This window comes from Thunnus albacares, chromosome 8, assembly GCF_914725855.1.
Source record: "Thunnus albacares chromosome 8, fThuAlb1.1, whole genome shotgun sequence".
NCBI lineage: Eukaryota > Metazoa > Chordata > Actinopteri > Scombriformes > Scombridae > Thunnus > Thunnus albacares.
Genome location: NC_058113.1, coordinates 29,026,365 through 29,044,780, shown reverse-complemented (window position 1 = coordinate 29,044,780; position 18,416 = coordinate 29,026,365). Strand labels below are relative to the sequence as shown.

At 41.4% G+C, this 18,416-nt stretch overlaps 1 protein-coding gene across 1 annotated transcript; it reads left to right on the top strand.

Moving 5' to 3' along the window:
- Positions 1-429: 429 nt before the first annotated feature.
- meox2a (mesenchyme homeobox 2a) lies at positions 430-18,146 on the top strand. The gene is made up of 4 exons (XM_044359159.1): positions 430-667; positions 8,209-8,779; positions 13,345-13,517; positions 17,207-18,146. Exons 1-4 carry the CDS (start codon positions 662-664, stop codon positions 17,423-17,425), a joined length of 969 nt encoding a protein of 322 aa, XP_044215094.1. The 5' UTR covers positions 430-661; the 3' UTR covers positions 17,426-18,146.
- Positions 18,147-18,416: the final 270 nt, after the last annotated feature.

The following is an 18,416-nucleotide window of genomic DNA, read 5'->3' as shown; positions in this document are numbered from 1 at the left end:
CTCAAACCACTGAGGTCCCGAAAATCTTCTCCAGACCTTTAGGATGGTGCCAAAACTGAAGTGTCATTCAACTAAGACGAGGCTTATCGTCCGACAACAGAGAAATATTGATATATTTCCATTACTTCTGGATTCCACCCCTTGATTACATCTTTACATAAATTTTGAGCACCATGTTTCATCGTTTTCATTCTGGTTTTCAACTTAAGCAGGAAGCATTTTTGCAGAAAATGAAAAAATGAGAAGTTATATTGATTGACCACCGACTACCTGTGTACATTTTTTCCTTGCGTCTCTATGTTTGAACATGAAATTGTTGTTATTCTGCAGCATATTAAAGCTGCATCAGTGGGGATCGATGTCGGTACGAATGCAGCTTCACTGCAGCTTTACACACACACACACACACACACACACACACACCTGTCACCGTCCACCAGTAGAGGTCCCTATTCTCCTGCTGCACACTGCACCTCCTGTGAAGCTGCAGCACTTTTGCGTCGTCGGGTCACAGAGTGGAGGGCTGCAGAAGCAGCAGCAGCAGCAGCAGCAGCAATGATGAATCACTGTGAAGCCCCTGTGTCTGCTGCAACTTCAGAAAACCCCACAAAATCACCCAGTTATACAAGAAACCACCTGTGTATATACACAACACAGGAACATGTCGGTGAGTTATCGCTACTGTGTTGTGTAAATGACTTAATTAGCATTGACAGAGAGATGAAGACAGTAAAATTCAACTGATATATTGTAGCCACAAGCTGGTAGACGTTACTATGTGGAAGCATTCAATACTTTTAGAATTGACAGATACCATGATTTTATTCTCATCAGGTTCGAAAGGAAAGCATCTTGTGTCAATATTTTTAGATTAAAATCATTGACGGAGTGTGCCAATACTCATGATGCTGTTAAATTTTTCCAATCGCTTGTCCAAAAAAGGTTGGCCCTTTTCGAGTTTGTGCTTGTCATGGTGGAAAAGCCTCTCAAATAGCATTTAGACCATCATTACAGTCTACAGCTGCATTTGCATGGTGACATGACATGTTATTTCCACCACCATTCATCACAAAGCACGTCCAAGACCTTTACAAGAAACAAGCTTAACAAGATCTAATCAATCAATCACCAGGCAGAAATTATACTCTAAAGAGAGCAAGAAAAATGACACAGATGGAAAGAAAAAAAAGATTAAGACAGACTGAACTCAAACCTGTAGCTCTAATAAAAAATAAAAAATTATGAAAAATGAAAATTTCCCTGAATTCTATTAATCAGCAGCAACATCTCAGTAAACTTGAGTGATTCCTGCTTTGGAAATCACATGAGGAAGGTTGTGGAGACATGTTTGCTTTGGTTGACAATTTATAGTGATATTTTTCAGTTTTGTGTCTTCATTGCTCTTTGTCTGTATTGTATAGGAGTAGTTGTGATAGTAGTACATCATTTGCACATTTGAGACGACAAATGCTAAACAAAAAGTGCAGGAGAGAACAGAAAAAAGCAGGTGAGCATATGAGGATTTACCCCAAATCACAGACAGAACATTTAAGTGGAATAACAACAATAATTATTAGTATTAAAGCACTACTAATAGTAGTGATAGTAAGTGTGGTCACGAAAAACCTCCATCTAGTCAGAAGTAGGCGACACAGTCTGGCTAATATTTAATGAAGTTAAATGTCCCGTAAACCCACACAGGTGTTTTCAGTTATTTGATTAAACATCTGCTCAGGTGGAAATTGGGTGAAGCTATGAGGTCATCGAACTCAAGATGCTAATAAAAATGATAAGGGTGTAATGTGTCTCGCCTTAACAGTTACAACAAAACTACCAGGAGAGTGAGGGAACTGTCAATCAGTCACAGTCACGCTGTCTTTTTTTTAAAAGGGTCTAATCAGGCAAAAATAAGTGAAAACATCCGTGAAGGTGAACAGTAGGTGTGTAAGGACTGTAAATAAAACCCTAACGAACAACACAGGGATTTACTGAAAAGATCTGCAGAATAACCAACAGGTGTAAACGAGAAACTTTGCCAATGGTCTCCGTGGTTACCAAACAACCACTCATAAAGTACACCTGTGCTGTAGCTCTACTTTTTTGGGAATTATCAGCCAGGTTTAAAAGTCAATTTACTGTTCAGATCTGCTTGGATGAAGCTCAAACTGAAATCAAAAAACTGTCACTCTGACCCGTCACGGTATGACTGCGTGACGCTGCCGTGTTAAAATCGAACTGATGGCGCTGAGTCTGAATTAAGTGTTAATGAGATTCACCAGCCCCAACATACTGACTTAACATTAATCAGAAAACAGGCCGGGTCCGTCGTACAGTAACTCAACAGAGCGAATACTTTGGGAATCATCCAGAAACCTCCAGGAACCTAAAGAGAGAAGGAAGCCGTTAAATCATAAAAGGTTGACTTCACTCTTCTGAATGATTTGCCTGATTGGAACAGTATGTTGAAGCTGGACCATCATAGGGACGTTGGAATGATGCAATAAGGCCAGAGCTTCTCCACACATTGGACCGAGCCTGCGACATGTGGGCGTCCGAAACAACTCTTGCTCTGGAGCAGGAAGTTTAGCGTGCGGGTGGGTTTAGTGAGCGGGCAGGCGATCCAACCGACCAAATAAAAGCACTAATGGCCCAGTTCGCTGACTGAGAAGTCTGGAGTTGTTCCCCTGCCTGGCACCCATTCCCACTGGAAGGTGCTCGAAGATGGCGAGGAGTGCGAAGGGGGTGAAATGAAGGAGGGCGTTTACAAATTTAGTCTGGGAGGAAACAGGCTTAGCACTGAAGGATAATGTGCACGGCTGCCTGGCTGGCTGGAGCCGGTGCCGCTTTTGGTCTTGGCGGTTGTACCGGGTCCAGATTTAAATGGAGGTTTTAGTGCGGCGACCCCGGGCTGTTTGAGGTGTGGTCTGACTCGGTGCGAGGCCCTGCACAGCATCACACATGTCTACTCAGGCTCCAATGCCTTCAAGCTGGAGGCGGAGGGGAACCATCACACCAGGCAGCTCCAACCGCCCCCATTATAGATGATGATCTCACCCCGGCTGTCCATGGCCATTATAGACACAGAAAATGGCCACCTAAGAGGAGCAAGTGTGTTAAATGACTCTATTAAAGCAGGAAATCACAAACTCTTAACAAAGATATCATCAAAATCAGATAAGAGCTTTTATATCTCTTAAATGTCAACTTTTTAGCAAAGAAATAAACCTTTCTTTGGCATTTTTAAACTCATTAAATATATTTCATTGGTAGAAAAGGTCACTGATTTTTCTGGCTCCATAAGGTAACCAGATTGTCTTTTAATTTAACATAATTTATTACTGCAAGGTTTTCCTGACAGCAGTGTTCAACATTACATTTAAAACTATTCCTGTTATTTATTTACTTTTGAACAATTCACTGAATTAAGGGAACATAACACACAACCAGTGTCTGATAAATTAAGGATTTTATTCCAATAAACATTTTAAACACAAACATTTTGTAGCTGCACAAGCTGCAATTTGGAAAAATGAAAAGTTGCCTCACAATCCTAACAATTTATTCTTAATTATCATGCAAACAGCACATAATTTAGTATCATGCAAACTGCAAAAAAAAAAAAAAGTTTGCTGCATGAATGGTTTCATCCGTGTCAAGCTACATGAAGCTATCGACGTTTCCCTTTATGCTCCCATGCCGTCACTCCCTTAGAAGACTGCTGTTCTCTTCATGTAATCAAGCTGCAAACTGAGACAACATTTACTGTCTCACTTCATCATATATCACTGACATCCTGCTATCGCTTGTATGGACAATATTTCTGACAACTGCTGTAAATCTGCGGCTGAGGTTTGAGAGGAAACAAGCAGCGACAACCGTTTCCACACCGCCCACAGATGTTCATATCAACACTGGTGCCGTGTCACTGTCTCTGCTCTTTAATTAGTTGCAGGATCAAACCGAGCATATCGTGCAAACTCTCTCTGTGGATGCTGTTTACATATAGATACTGATTTGAGATTGTTTGTTTTAATTAATGAGTTTGGCCAAATTTTTAAAAATGTCACTTTTAGGGCCCAGATGCAGTTTTGCTGGTGAATATTTAAACAGTTTATCCTGAACTATTATTTCTATTTTATAAAAAAAAAGACATACAAACATTTAAACACATAACTTACATGTAGGAAATGATCTCTGGATGATATTCTCTGTAACTTAATTCTAACTTTCATTGCAGCAATTGTTTTATAAAGGCAGAGTTTTTCAAAAAGGTTGGAAATCTCATATCTGAAGAGAGCCAAACGTTTCCATTAAAATCCAAACTTGTGACAAAAGAAATCTCTGCTGTCTGCTTTTCACTAAAGGCCTAAAATCCTGCAGGTTTCCGTTTATTTACCAGGATGACATTTGTTTTCATGCCAGCCGTCTAATTTTGGATATATTAGGTTTTAACGCTGGTACAAAACACATCAATTCTAATCGTTCTCTACTTGGCAACACGCTTTATATATCAAGAGAGACTCGGTGAATGTTATACACTCTGAAATGTTTCCATATTAGCCGGAGAATTTCAAGAAAAAAAAGGAAAAATGTCCAATAATGATTACACACACACTGGGTCTTTTTAAATGCTCATATTATACTCTGACGCCGAGAGCTGCATCAAAGCTTTCTCAGTAAAGCGTATTACACATCCGGGGCTGTTAAATTTAGGAAAGTAGCTGCAGTGATTGGCAATGAAAATAGTTAAAAGGATTAAATTTTATCATATTCGAGTTCTGCTATTGAAGACATAAATAATTGTTGTCGTTAATGTTTTTTTACTTTAAGACTTGAGCCTTTGGATTAAAAAAAAAAAAAAGCAGGTTTTGTTCATATAAAGTCATGTCACTGCTTCTAATTTTAACAGTTTTTATTCTTTTTGTGACTCTAGGGACACATTTCCATCCCATATTATCTTTTGATTAACCTCTGCAAAAGCCAGAACCTCACTGCATATTATATTTCTGCAAAAAAGACAATGGTTGCTTATTTTCCAAAGAAAGCCAAACCTAAACTATACAGTAAATGACCATGTTTACTTTAAATTCATGTAAGAAAAGCACTAAAGTGGTGGTTGCATGTTTGTTTTGGTGACAGTGGCACTGAGCTGTGTTTGCTGTAATCCTTCCTGCCTTGGTGACTGACAGCCACAGGTTGAGCAGCAGGTCTACCTTCGGTTTCTGTCTACTGCGGAGAAACCGTGCCGCCCCCCCCGACCTCGCCACCCCGACACGATTATCAGAAACACATCGACAGCGGCAGCTTCTCCTCTCCACTGACTCCTCTTTTTTTTATTTATTTTTTTTATGACTAACAAGGAAAAAAATAAGAAACTCATCTTTAGAACCTCTTCACCTCTTTTTATTCTCCTCTTCACTTCACATGTCATCACATAATAGAGTTTGACCAATATGTGCTTTCGGAGGCCAATACAGGTAGTTTTAGATCGACATGATTGATGGTTTGTGCCATAATACTCACGATATCTTCATGCCGGGATCGTTTTCATGCCCAAATAAAATGTTTCCAATTGGATTTTTTATTCAATTCAGATCGGAAAAGCACCTGAAACAGCATTTACACCATCAAGGGACACTAAAAGTCCTCACTGAAGCCAGACTAATGACATTTATTTAGGGTTAGCAGCTCTTAAAGGTGCCACATGTATTCAGTGGAATACAAAAGATACATGAACAAAAAGAAAAAAATAATTTAAAATTCCATAAATAAAATAAAATGTAATTGATGCATCTTACGTGGAACTCAAATCCAACCTGAAGTGGATAAAATTCCTGTGTAATATTTAATATTTTCACAATAAAAGCATTGGCCCAACATAAGATTACACACACACACACTTATATTCACACAGTGGGAGATTTTGCCTCATAGCCCACGAGGGGCAAAGGCTAGGACTGACTGAAAACACCCATGCCACAGGCCATCACTGCAGAGAGAACAGTGACAGGATTGGAAACACGTGTGTATTAATACCTGCTCAAGCCCCAGAGCGAATATATAGCCCGGGCTAACCTGCTAATAGCCTTAATTTGTAAGGTAAACAGTAGAAGAGTTTGACACTCACTCACCTAAGGTGCCTTTCCTCTGCTGCGCTGCCTCTGCTGCCTTCGGAGGCTTTGGTGGGACTGTGTGTGGGGGGGGGGGGGTGAGGGGGGAGGGAGGGGGGAGCGACAGCGGCAAAGTTACAGCCTGCCTCAGCCATGCTATCTGTTAAAGTAATTTTCTCTCAAAGAGGAATTAATTTCCTTTCCCAGGCGGCCCACAGCGCCTGTGGCACAGCCTGTGTCGTCCACCCGGATCCCCCGGAGAGTGGAGTTATTGTGACTGTCCGTCTGTAAAATGTGTCTGTGCCCCGAAAACTCTCCAGCAGCTTTTAGTTTGAAATTTATCTTTGGTAATATTTGATTTTAATCCGCACTGTATACACTTGTAATTTATACCATACATTTTTATTATAGGGTAATTCATGTCTTTAATCTGTTTTTATCTGAATAGCATTGCCTCTTTTTTTTTTTTTTTTTTTTTAGATATTTTTTGTCAAGAGGAATAAAACAAAGCAAGTGAAAGCGTCTTTCTTTCATTCCCGGCAGATCACTGGCTTTTATTCCAACTTGACTTCTAGAAAATGATACTTTTATTGCCAAACTGATTTAGTGAGAAACTGATGTGATGGCTGATTGAGTGTTTGATGTTGATTGATGTTTGATTTTGAAGTTGGAGGCTGTTGAATTATTATATATTTATATTTTATCATCTTATATAAGCTCAGCTCGTAAACCATTTCCGAGGATTTATTCCTGGTCACTGTCGACTCTAAATACTACGGATGTTATTTTCCGTAATTTTTCATCACTGATAAAAATTGTCACAGGTTTGATTTTTTTTATCATCTCGACTTACTGATAAAGTCTTCTTTCCATTTGTGTTATTTCTATAGTAATTACATGTCATTTTAAAGTTTGTTATTTGTGCCACGGTTTTGAAATAAAAGCTGTAATTTCAACTTCACGACCTCATATCGGGGGGTCAAACTTTTATCAGTATTAATGTGTTCATCGGTTTGATGATGTGTTTCATTACAAAATGAGATTAACACTCTGAGAAAATGGTTGGTTACACTAAATTAACTGTGGTTGTTTTTTAAAGGGTAGGAGGTAACTTGCTTGGATGACAAAATGTTTAAAATGTTAACCCTTATTTAAGACTGGATCCTCTTGCACGGCAATAAATGTTTTTTTAATTTAAAATTATTATTTTGCAATAAAAAAAAATTCTTTTTAAAGCATAGAGGAGAGTCTGAGCTCTTAACAGTATATCTGTGACAAATCATGAACATAAGAAAACCATCAGAACTCAACTGGAAGCAACAAGCATCCCTTCTTACTTCCACAAGACTAACAGTATTTAAAGGGGTCAAAACTGACAAAGACAGGGTGACACGCTGAGTTAACCCCTGACTCCTCTCCCCCTATCTCTCCACACTCTTCCTCACCTCCCCTCACGCCCCTACCCTCCCTCCCTCCCTCCCTCCACCCCCCCCACCCCTCCCACCCCCACAGCCCCACCCATGAACCATTAAGGCTGTTTTCTTGGAGGAAAAAAAGATGGCCACCGGAGGTCAGGTCCAAAATAAATTGCCTTCTTTCCTGAGGCTCAGCCATTTTAATAGTACAGATTTATTGTGCTGTGCTTTTTGGAGGGTGATCATATGTATGTGGTCAGTGGCGCGTATGCAGTCTGTGACCCAGCCTCCCTCTCACGTTACACCCTATTTATAACATCCCCTCCGCCGGCTCCCCTCGTTCTGCAGTTCCTAGGAACCTCCTTCTGCTCCCAGCCTCGAGCTCCAGTCCCCTGTTCCTCCTGACATCTGAGAGGCTCTACTGCAGCATATCCTGGGCTAACTGTTTATCCTGTACAGCCTGGCAACTGGCCGCATGCTCCGGATTACCACAGGACACCAATTTCAAAACACACTTTACTTTTCTCTGACTATTTGAATTTTTTTTTTAACTGAAGGAAAAAGTTTTGGAATAGTCACGGGAAAAAGAGAGAAGCATCTTGGATATGTGCTTGTGATCTTTTTGTTTTTGGTTGATTTAGTAACTTTACCCTCTTTACTTGCCCTTCTCACCTTTCCTGGAGGGCCGTGTGTGTTTGCACGAAATGGATCACACACTGTTCGGCTGCCTGCGGAGCCCTCACGCCCCGGCACAGGCCCTGCATCCCGCCTTCACCCAGTCTCCCCTGACTCTGCACGGACGCTCGGACCACGTCTCCTACCCTGACCTGGCCTCTTCATCCTCCTCCTCTTCTACTTCCTCACCCTCGCCCTGTATCATCTCCAGCTACCCGGCCGATGACGGCGTGTTCTCCGGGCAGCACCACCACCACCCCCACCGCGGCCACCTGCCCTCCCAGCAGCATCACCACCCGCCTCAGCACCATGCAGCTTGGCATATCCCACAGATGCCATCACCTGGCAGCACGCGCCACAACCTTTGCCACCCGCACTCCCACTCATCCCACGACAGCGGGCCCACACCCCCGGATCTGGGCCACCCTGGTGGGCCCAGCATGTGTGCCAGCACCCCGAGTCTGGTCAGCGGCAGCACCCCTACAGGGGCCTCCTGTGTGCCTGCAGACTTTGGCAGACAGACTCTGTCACCTGCTGAGGCTGAGAAGAGGAACAGCAAGAGGAAAAGTGACAGTTCAGGTAAGAGAAGCAAAGAGATCAGAGTTTCTTTCCTTCAGTTTTTTAAAACAGCTGAGATTTTACCCCTCAGATTTTCTACTATTAATAATAAATAAGTTGTTTTTGACACTTTGTACAAGGAAAGACTTAACGTAAAAGTCTTTGGAAACATTGCCAGCATGTCAGTTTATTCATGTTAGATAAATATCAGCATTATAAGAAATTCCAAGCAGAACTCAAGAATAACAAAAGCATTTGTACTTGTCATTTTAAATATTTCAGCAGCACATAACTGCTTTTTTTTTTTTTTTTTTATTCTCGCAGCTCTGATAGAAAAACAAAAAAACTGTCAGGAAAGCACTTTGTAGGTGTCGGCTGACGTGCAGCGTGGCTGTTGCAGTAGGCAGGCTGAAGCGTGGAGCAAAAGGCCACATCATAACTCTGTGGGCACGTCTGACTACTAGCACGTTTTGCTTAAAAAATCACATCTGGTTTATTGCGACACTCTTTCAGAGGGTAGAAAATAAGGCAGACAGTAAAGAATTAATGTCACGGACTGTAAATGACTACAGCAGCACCGCATGCCACACTAAACACCCCCGTCAGACGTTGAGGCTTTTCAGGTTGCCAGCAGTGATTTGAGGATTTTGTCTCGGTATCGTAGTTAAAATAAATTACAGTCGATTCTGACAAAATAAAATGGATAAAATAGAAGTAATCAGTGAGTCATGTGTGATGTTATCAGTGCTCAGTTCAAATGTACTGATTGCTGATGTGAATTTCAAAGAATGCAATATTAATTTAATCTGCAATCTTATTTAAATCAACATGAAAGCTCAACACGTAAGTGGAATATTTTATTGTTCTTTTTAAAAAAAAATATATTTTAAATCTCAAATAAAAAATGGAATTATTACATGCTGCTCTAAAGTACCAGTCAGACAGATTCATCAAACAGATTCATATTCATATATATACATAATTAACAGAAATACTGTGCTGTACAGTAACGTATACGAGCGCTGTGACCTTCAAAGACACTTTTTTTGTTGTAAGAAAATTTGTGATTTTGTAAAATTTGTCACACAGCACTTCAAAGCGGCTGCAGGAGTCCTGACCTTTACAATTGCTGACCATTTTGCAAAGCCTTTTTTTTAGATAATATGAATTGCTCAACTGTATTTAAAGCTTTACATTGTCTCTAAATAGGTGCACAGCCCCTGAATTATACAACCAGCATATTATCAATAACAGATAAAAATGAGACCGAAACTGAGATTTAGAAAAACATCTTTCTTTGCGCATTTATACACAAATCCTTCTTTTAGGACTGTACTCAAATAGGTAACACCTCCCTGATGACCTGCAGAACATTTCCAACCTGCAGTCACCACAATAATCAATCACCGCGTGACAAACTGCCGAGGTCGGGTCGCCAGAGTTCTCGCAGGCAACGTGATATTAGTGAGAGTTCTAAGTTTTCCAGGGAAAGTGTGCTGGCTGTTCTCTGTGTCCATTTGAGGATTGTGGGCCCTCAGCGCCGATCCTGCAGCCTTTTAAAGGCCTCTTTGTATGCACGGAGTATCATCTACACGCGTGTGATTCGTTTTCGCTCAGGATGCTGCTGGTCACTTCAGAGAGCGTCTTAGTCCCTCTGACAGGCGACCTGTTTGCAGCCAGTTTAGAGAAGTCAAGTGTGCAAAATATGACATGACTGACTGTAATTAATAGACAGAGAATGCCATTGAAAACATGCATTTGTAATAATTTAGGCTATTATACCAAATACTAGAATCAGCACACACTGATTTAGCAGGAACTTCACGTCATAGTTTTGTGCTGCCACATGGAATATGCCAAATTTTACGTAACATGACCGAGTTTTTAAGATCCCGGATGGCTTACTTTTCACTTTTACAGTGCTAAACGTCCTGTTATCCACATGCGACACGTTGCAATTGTATATTTAATCCACAAATTCAACAAACCACCTCCTATTTCCTTTCCTCCTTTGTCAAACCATTTGGAAACCGAGCCCCAGCGCCCAAATCCCACTTCCCCTGTAACAATAGTCACTGCATACTCATTACATGTGCCGTGTATTCTCTCCATGCTAACACCAATCACACTGATTATTGGGGCTAACTAGGTTGCTGACTCAATCAGCTGTCTAAATATCACACCACTGCCAGTTGCATGAGATAGACGCCTGATTAGGTTTCACCATCTGGACCAGAAATTTGAACGAAACCTGAATTTAGATACAGAAACAAAAACAGAACCTGAGAGCTCATTTCCATGCTAGGTTTACCTTTTTCTCTCAAATATGAAGCATCTCGACTTTCTGTGTCTAATACTCGGTTGTGATTGTTTCCTCAAGGAAGGCCGCAGGGTCGGCTAATGAGATGAGCCAGCTCCTTGGTATTTCGGGTGTCTGGTTTCTGGAGAACCTGTTCATTTTTTTTTTGTGGGCAAGCCGGAGAGTTTTTGTGACGGTTGGTGCACTTTGCTTGAGTTTCTGGGTTATATTTGCATAGACAAGCTCTGTTAAGGGAGTGGTCTTTCTTTAAAAAAGTTACTAGATTTTCTATGTGGAACAATAAAAGGTGCATGAAGTCTTATTTTGTTGAGGCAGTGTTGTAAAAAGGAGGAGCGAGGTGCCTCTCGCTGGCAGACGCTTTTTTTTCCTTGAAGAAGCTTTAAGAAAAACACTGCGGATGTGTGTTTGTGCATTTGACTTCATTCTTGTGTGTGCTGCTGTAACATTATTTCACCAGAGGAAAATGAAAAAATCACAACTTTCACTGAGGGAAAACAACGAACACACATTTTTCCGTCAAAAAAAAAAAAAAAAAAAAATCAACATTCCAGCTTTTGAAAAGAAGAAGACATTATTTTTTTGAGAGGGTCCCTCCTGACCTGAGCTCAGTTCACTTGGGAACCCTAAACGATGTGCTCCGTCTGGGTGCGTGTATTTTTCTCATATTATTCCTCCTTTTTTGTGGAGAGATGAAAGTTACAGCGGGGACCTAATTGCTGTGGTGTAGTGGCTGTGTCATAAAAGCCTGACGCTCGTTTTAACTCCAGGCCTGCTGGTCTGAAGCAGCTGGTTGTGTTATTCTTTTATTTCTCTTTACACAATGTCTGTGTTTACCAGAGAGAGAGAGTGGATAAATGCGTCTGAAGGCCCGCTTCAATCAGCCACACACTGTTTGGAGCGCTCGGTTTGAAATTACAGGGAGTGAAAGGCAAGGTCAAGGGGGAGCCGGACACAGGCTGTGGGTCAAGCAATGATCTGTTTCATTTCATAAAACTCTTGCAGGACTTCTTGCAGTTTATATATCTATGTTGTTTGTCCTTGGCTCGAAAACTGTGCAAGTGCCATACAAATATAACTTTTGTAGAGCAGTTTCAGTTTACCCCTCATCTTCTCTTTAACCTCTCAAGGGAGTTATTTTGTTCTGCAAAAAAAAAAATATACACTTAATTAGAAGGAAGATCCTCTTTCTGACAGAAAAAACAGAGCCAACAGGAGTCCCTCTGGAGAGACTCTTAATGTAGGTGAAGAGATAGTTTCTCCTCTGACGTGGCTTCAGGCTTCGCACCCTTTGTGAGTCTGGCTCTGAGCTGCAGGATTTATTTACAGTGTGGCTTGACGCAGGCCTGCTGGATTAACACACACTACAAAACAGGACCGCAGATGAATTAGCATGCAATCACTGCTGCCTTCAAGTGCAATGTGCAACTGAAGCATGTCCAACAGAGAAACCACAAAGGCTGCACACAATAGGAAAGTTTTGGAGGGCAAATTAACCGTACATGTTTGCTTCGGAAAGTTTTGTGGAGATACCACAACAAAAAGTATTTTCTGGGTTGAAGTGGAGATAACACGTTCTGGGGTTTTTTTTTATTTTGTATTTTTCACATATGCACTGCATATTCCACATGTTAATCGGTTGCAAAATGCTTGCATTTAACGGTCACAAAAACTATTTTTCCACAGCCTGCTTTGCATGATATTATCAGGTAACCTTTAACTACAATTTTCCAATTTTCAGAAATGTTAATCTTGTGACTTAGCATTCTGGCATTCTTACATCTGCTAAGACATTTTGAATCAAAGGAGACAAAGCTACAATTTTGGGCAGATTATGCCACCAAATGAGGCGATGCCTTTATGCTTTGAAGTCCAAAAAAAAAAAAGAGAAAATATATTTTATGTATCCTGCAAAAGCTCTTTTGTTCCATATTTAAGAAATAAGATTGTAGAAGTGGATTCCTTTAAGAGTAATACAAATGAAACCCATGTTGACAGAATCAGAGCCAGCCTATTGTAACCGCACAGCTGCCACAGTCTGACACATGTGTATAGCTGCGCGTGAGTCTTTCCAGCCACCTAAAGTGTTCATAAACAACGACTGAATAATAAAGAGTGATTGACAGCTCCCATTTTTCTCTTACCTGGCCTCTTTTCTTCCCCCTGGTAGATTTGCACCTGCCGCTTAACATTCATTTCATTTTTATTTTTTGTTAAATATAAATCTGCCCTGAGCAGAAACAGAAACTTGTGTTGTGTTTCGTTTCAGAGTCCCAGGACGGGAATTACAAGTCAGACGTGAGCAGCAAGCCCAGGAAGGAGAGGACGGCGTTCACCAAGGAGCAGATCCGAGAGTTGGAGGCTGAGTTTGCCCACCACAACTACCTAACCAGACTAAGGCGCTACGAGATCGCTGTCAACCTCGACCTCACCGAAAGACAAGTATGTTCCTACCCTGCTGCTGCTGCTCGTTTCCCCCCGGGTTCAGACATTATTGAACCCGCCATTAGCACATTAATGCCATGTTGTGAAAACAGAGGTGGCCTCAGGACGACGAAGAGGCTTTTCAGGCTTGCTACTGTGTTTTTGAAACTTCGGAGCAAGGGCTATTGTGCTCCAGATGTGGCTGTGTGACGGGACTATCATATTCCAGATGTTCCTGTGTATTCTTTCAGACCGGCCACAGTCAAGGCAGGGAGACGGGTTGAAGGAAGTGCTGTCTAGCAAGTCACTTCCTCTCTCCCACTACCCTTGCAAGCACAAATTGGTCTCTGAGCGTGGGCTGGTTGCTGTAAAATTCAGGCACATGAAATAAATAACAGGAGACAAATGGTTAGGGGGGAAGGAAACAGCGAACAGCCTGTTGTTCTCTGACACCCGTTTGGAAGCTGTAAGTCACACCTAGTTGACACCTTGCCAGTGATATTTTGCAGTGTGAGATTGAATGTATAGAACAGACTGGAGTGAGAAAGGAGTATAGAGTTTTCTGGTGATAGATGGTGAGATCCTGAAGATGTGCATACACGAGCCTTGTGTAGAACGTGTTCGTGAGTATGAGAAAGTCTATGATTCTCACGTCATGCTACATTAAATAGTATGAATGATTGCATGAGACAAGAACATGTAAAATAACAAACATCACATTTGCTGATGAGCCTGAGGGCCTAACCTTTCTCATTGTGGACGTTTAGATTTGTCAAAAAATCAGGTGGAACTAATAACATCTGGGCCCTGGATGCTGGTTCACAGCTCACGGCGACACCTAAATGGAACAGAGCCAATGTTAAAGACCATCTGTCCTCATGTTTTAAGATATTTAAAATACTCTTTTGAATAATAATTTGTGTCTAATATGGTTTTTCCACAAAATAAAAGTCAAATAAATGCGTTAAAGGACCAGTGTGTAGGATTTAGTAGCATCTAGCGGTGAGGTTGCACATTGCCACCAACTGAATATCCTTTCCTCCTCTCCTCCCCCTTCTAAGTGCGTAGGAAAACCTACACAGTGGCAATGAAACTTGCAAAAACTGTGAAAGGCCCTCTCTAGAGCCAGTGTTTGGTTTGTCCGTTCTGGGCTACTGTAGAAACATGGCGGGCTCCGCGGAAGAGGACCCGCTCCCTCTGTAGATATAAAAGGCTCATTCTAAGGTAACGAAAACACAACAAATATTATTTTCAGATGATTATACACTATTTAAAACATATTTATGAATATTATATTCCATTTCTGCCAAGTCTGTTCCGCTAGATGCCACTAAATTCTACTCACTGCACCTTTAAATCTTAAAAATGACATCTACTTTTTATCCTCCATTGAAAAATCCAGACTCTATGAATATGCACATATTTTTCATTTCAAAAGTTGAACTGCTGGACACAAGATGTCTCCTACTTCACTGAAAAGTCCATTCTCAGTGCATGTGCACTGGAGGCTTCATGTTTCCACGTCACACTTCGATTGGCGCGATTGGCTCCAAACTGGTTGTGATGTCACAGATCATGCTCATGGGTACACAGCTTGATTTAAAGAGAGCACAGAGAAACTTTCCTCCCCCCCTTTCAGCAGATGAATGAATGTGAAAACAGCCTTTTAGTGTCAAACTCTGCACAGTGAAGCTCAAACATGCAGCAACAATAAGCAAAACACATATTTGACTGGACGGGGACTTTAATACTATTAGTTACCTGGTATCACATATTAAAATGTCAGCCAGTGAGAAAGGTCTCCATCAGCAGTGTCTCAGATTGTTGCAAGATTATCACATAAACATTTGATATCAACATGTCATTAATAGCTCTCTGGCTATAGTTTTAGTAGACTGTACATCATTTTGCTGTGGCTCAGTTAGTTGAGAAGAGCAGTAATGTTGTCAGAGTTTGGCGTTCAGTCTCCACTGGTGACACACATGCTAAAAATGTAAAGTATATACACCCGTGGTACTAGGGGTTAGGGGCTTCAGATAAAAGTGTCCATCTAGGGGAATCTGTCTGAAAGCAACTGGAAACTGTGGCACAAAAAGTGACAAATGTATCATAAATTGTCTCACTAACCCTCTGCTTTTCCCTCATATTACAAAGGTGCAGAAAACTTTGAAGGGATAGTTCTTAACAACAGCACGTCAGGCCAAACTTAATTTAACTCCACAGGCCACCAAGCACAGAGTTTGCCACAAAAATTCCACTTCAGCTTTCTCCCAGACTGTTGCAATTAATCTTTTTGAAGCTCCAAGCAGCATAAAATGTGCATGAAATTTCTTCAGCTCATGCAACATAAGTTGTGTGTGACCTCAGTTTTGTCAGGGAAAATATACAGCAGGAGATATTGAGGTAAATATTGGCAATACAATCAGTTGGCCACGGCACTTGATTTATGCTGCGTGAGCTGTTTGGAGAAATTTGATGGATGTTTTATGTCTTTGTAGACCGTGAGACCTGGAATATTTTCAAAGATGGCAGAGGGGGAGTGCAGCTACAGGGCCTACGTTGTTGTAGGTTTGGAGTTCCTGCGTCTTTCAATGAGTTTGTAGCAGAATGAAGGAGAAAAGAAATGGACTGTATTGGCATTTTTGGATGAACTTATCACTGTAACCATTCATTTTCACATGTCTAGATTAGAATTGGGCCACATTTTATAGTTTTTTAGTAGGTTAACCCGAATGTTTTATGAAACTTTTTAACTAGCCAAGTTTCAACAATTTAACCACCAAATCAGAGCTCGCTGGGTTCCTTTAAACATGCATTTCATTATCAGAGTTTCTCAGAGAGATCCTAGTTATAGTTCATCCTGTAAAAGTGAAGGTGTCGAACTGCACATTAGTGTTGCATGCATGCTAAATGAGCCAATGTGTCAGCCATTCCTCTGGCATATCAATGCTAAAAATGGACTTTGAGGTCAAAAGCTTTGTCATGTTTTCAGCAAACTGTGAGCGTTTATGACAGAGTAGTGTTGAGGTGGTGCAAGCACAGAGTGGGTGTTTGAGTGTGTGTGTGTGTGTGTGCACGTAAGCCCTGAGGATCACATGTTTGGTTTGACATTAAAAGCTTGGCATAAATAAGCGATCCTTTGCAAGAGTTCCCTCCCCTCTCCTGCTCTCAGAAAAAAAGTCCCCCAAGGCTTGTAAAGAATCTGAGGTGATACCCAGCACGGCGTATGCCCCTGACGTTTAAGACAAACGTTTGTGCTGTCAACTAACTTCCTGACCATGTGACCGCTCGGTCCCCGCAGAATGACACTCCCCAAAAATAAACTCACCCCGTCCAGCGTGACAAGAGTGAGCCTGGCCTCCCCCCCCCCCCCCCTCCTCCTCCTCCCCCTCCCCTCATGTGTCGACACTCAGGAAGCCTTTGCTACTTGACGTGTAAACCGTTTTAAGCAACAGCTTAATCATCAATCTGAGAGACGTAAATACGGTTGAGGCTGTTGAGTCAGGGAAAATTAGGTAGACGCCAAGCAGCAGATGGAACAGTCCATCCACAAGTAATTGCTGCTGTAGGAATAGCTGCCAAACTTTTAGAAAAAGTAGCTGTCAAGCAGTAAGGTATACTAATTGCTTTTTGATTGTTTTTGTGACTGTTCGCTCCCTCCGTATGAGCAATGGATTTGACATTTTTCTGTCTCCCTCGCCCCGTAGGTGAAGGTGTGGTTCCAGAACAGGAGGATGAAGTGGAAAAGAGTGAAAGGAGGCCAGCAGGGGGCCGCAGCTCGAGAGAAAGAACTGGTGAATGTGAAAAAGGGGACATTGCTGCCGTCAGAGTTCTCTGGCATCGCAGCGCTCCACCACTCGACGGACTCCTTAGCCAACGAGGACAGTCACGACAGCGACCAGAGCTCCGAGCACGCTCACTTATGATGCACACACAACCATCCCCGCCCCCCTCAGAGTATAGGCCCTGCCTCTGCCTCAGGACCGTCCTTAGAAGGACTGCTGTTTGCTGATTTGCCATCGTCATACAACGATGCTAAATAAGTGTACAAATGTACAGAGGAATGACGTGTGTTAGAGAATGCAGTCATCATGCAGGCAAAAAATGTAAATTTTAAAGAACTGAGCACATAAAGGAAGATGTTGACATATTTCAAAGTGCCATTGGTTAAAATGTCCTTGATAAAAGCCAAAAAAAAAGAATATTATGACTATTGAAATGTGATGTTTTGGCTACAGAAATTCACTGAACATTGCAGTAAATTTTGGAAATCATAAGTGTTGTAAACATTCCATGTTGTGTGCCTTGAGAGAAGCAGGCTAAGGCTTTGATTTGCACTGTTGAACATACAGTCTGCACCCCTACTGTATAAAATGTACATTATGATGTAATTGAGTTATTGATCAAATCAAGTGCCAGGAAATCAAATTTGCCTAGCTAATATAAATGATCTGTAAATAATCCTCAGTATTTTCTTACCTTAACAGCAATACACTATAATAAACACTGACAATTCGTAAGTCAACACTTTTTTCTGCCTGGAGATGACGTTTTGTAAACAAAATCTGAAACCTGAAATAAGTCTTTTATTAAATCTTTTCAGGGACAGTTGCAAATTGAATAAAATTTAACCAGTGGTAAAAGGAACTTCTTATGAACTTCTTTCCATTCATTTGAATGCAGGGTGATGTATGCATGTGTGCTCAGTGAAGTGAAGCTGAAATGAATTAAACATTGCAGGGAGTGTAGAAAGCTGGTGATGGGGGTGCATGCTAAATTCACCTTTGCCTCGGGGCAGGGTCGGGACTCCTGCCAAGACTCTGAGCGAGAACCCGCAAAGGATCGGATTCTGTTACAAAATCCAGTTGAAAATAATTTCATGACTTGATCTCATCTTTCACCACATTGTGATTGTGC

What these genes read in the sequence shown, in the direction of transcription:
- meox2a (XM_044359159.1), top strand. An exon ending in GAGGAAAAGTGACAGTTCAG is followed by an intron (nt 8,780 to 13,344) that starts GTAAGAGAAGCA and finishes GTTTCGTTTCAG; the next exon opens with AGTCCCAGGACGGGAATTAC. An exon ending in TCGACCTCACCGAAAGACAA is followed by an intron (nt 13,518 to 17,206) that starts GTATGTTCCTAC and finishes CTCGCCCCGTAG; the next exon opens with GTGAAGGTGTGGTTCCAGAA.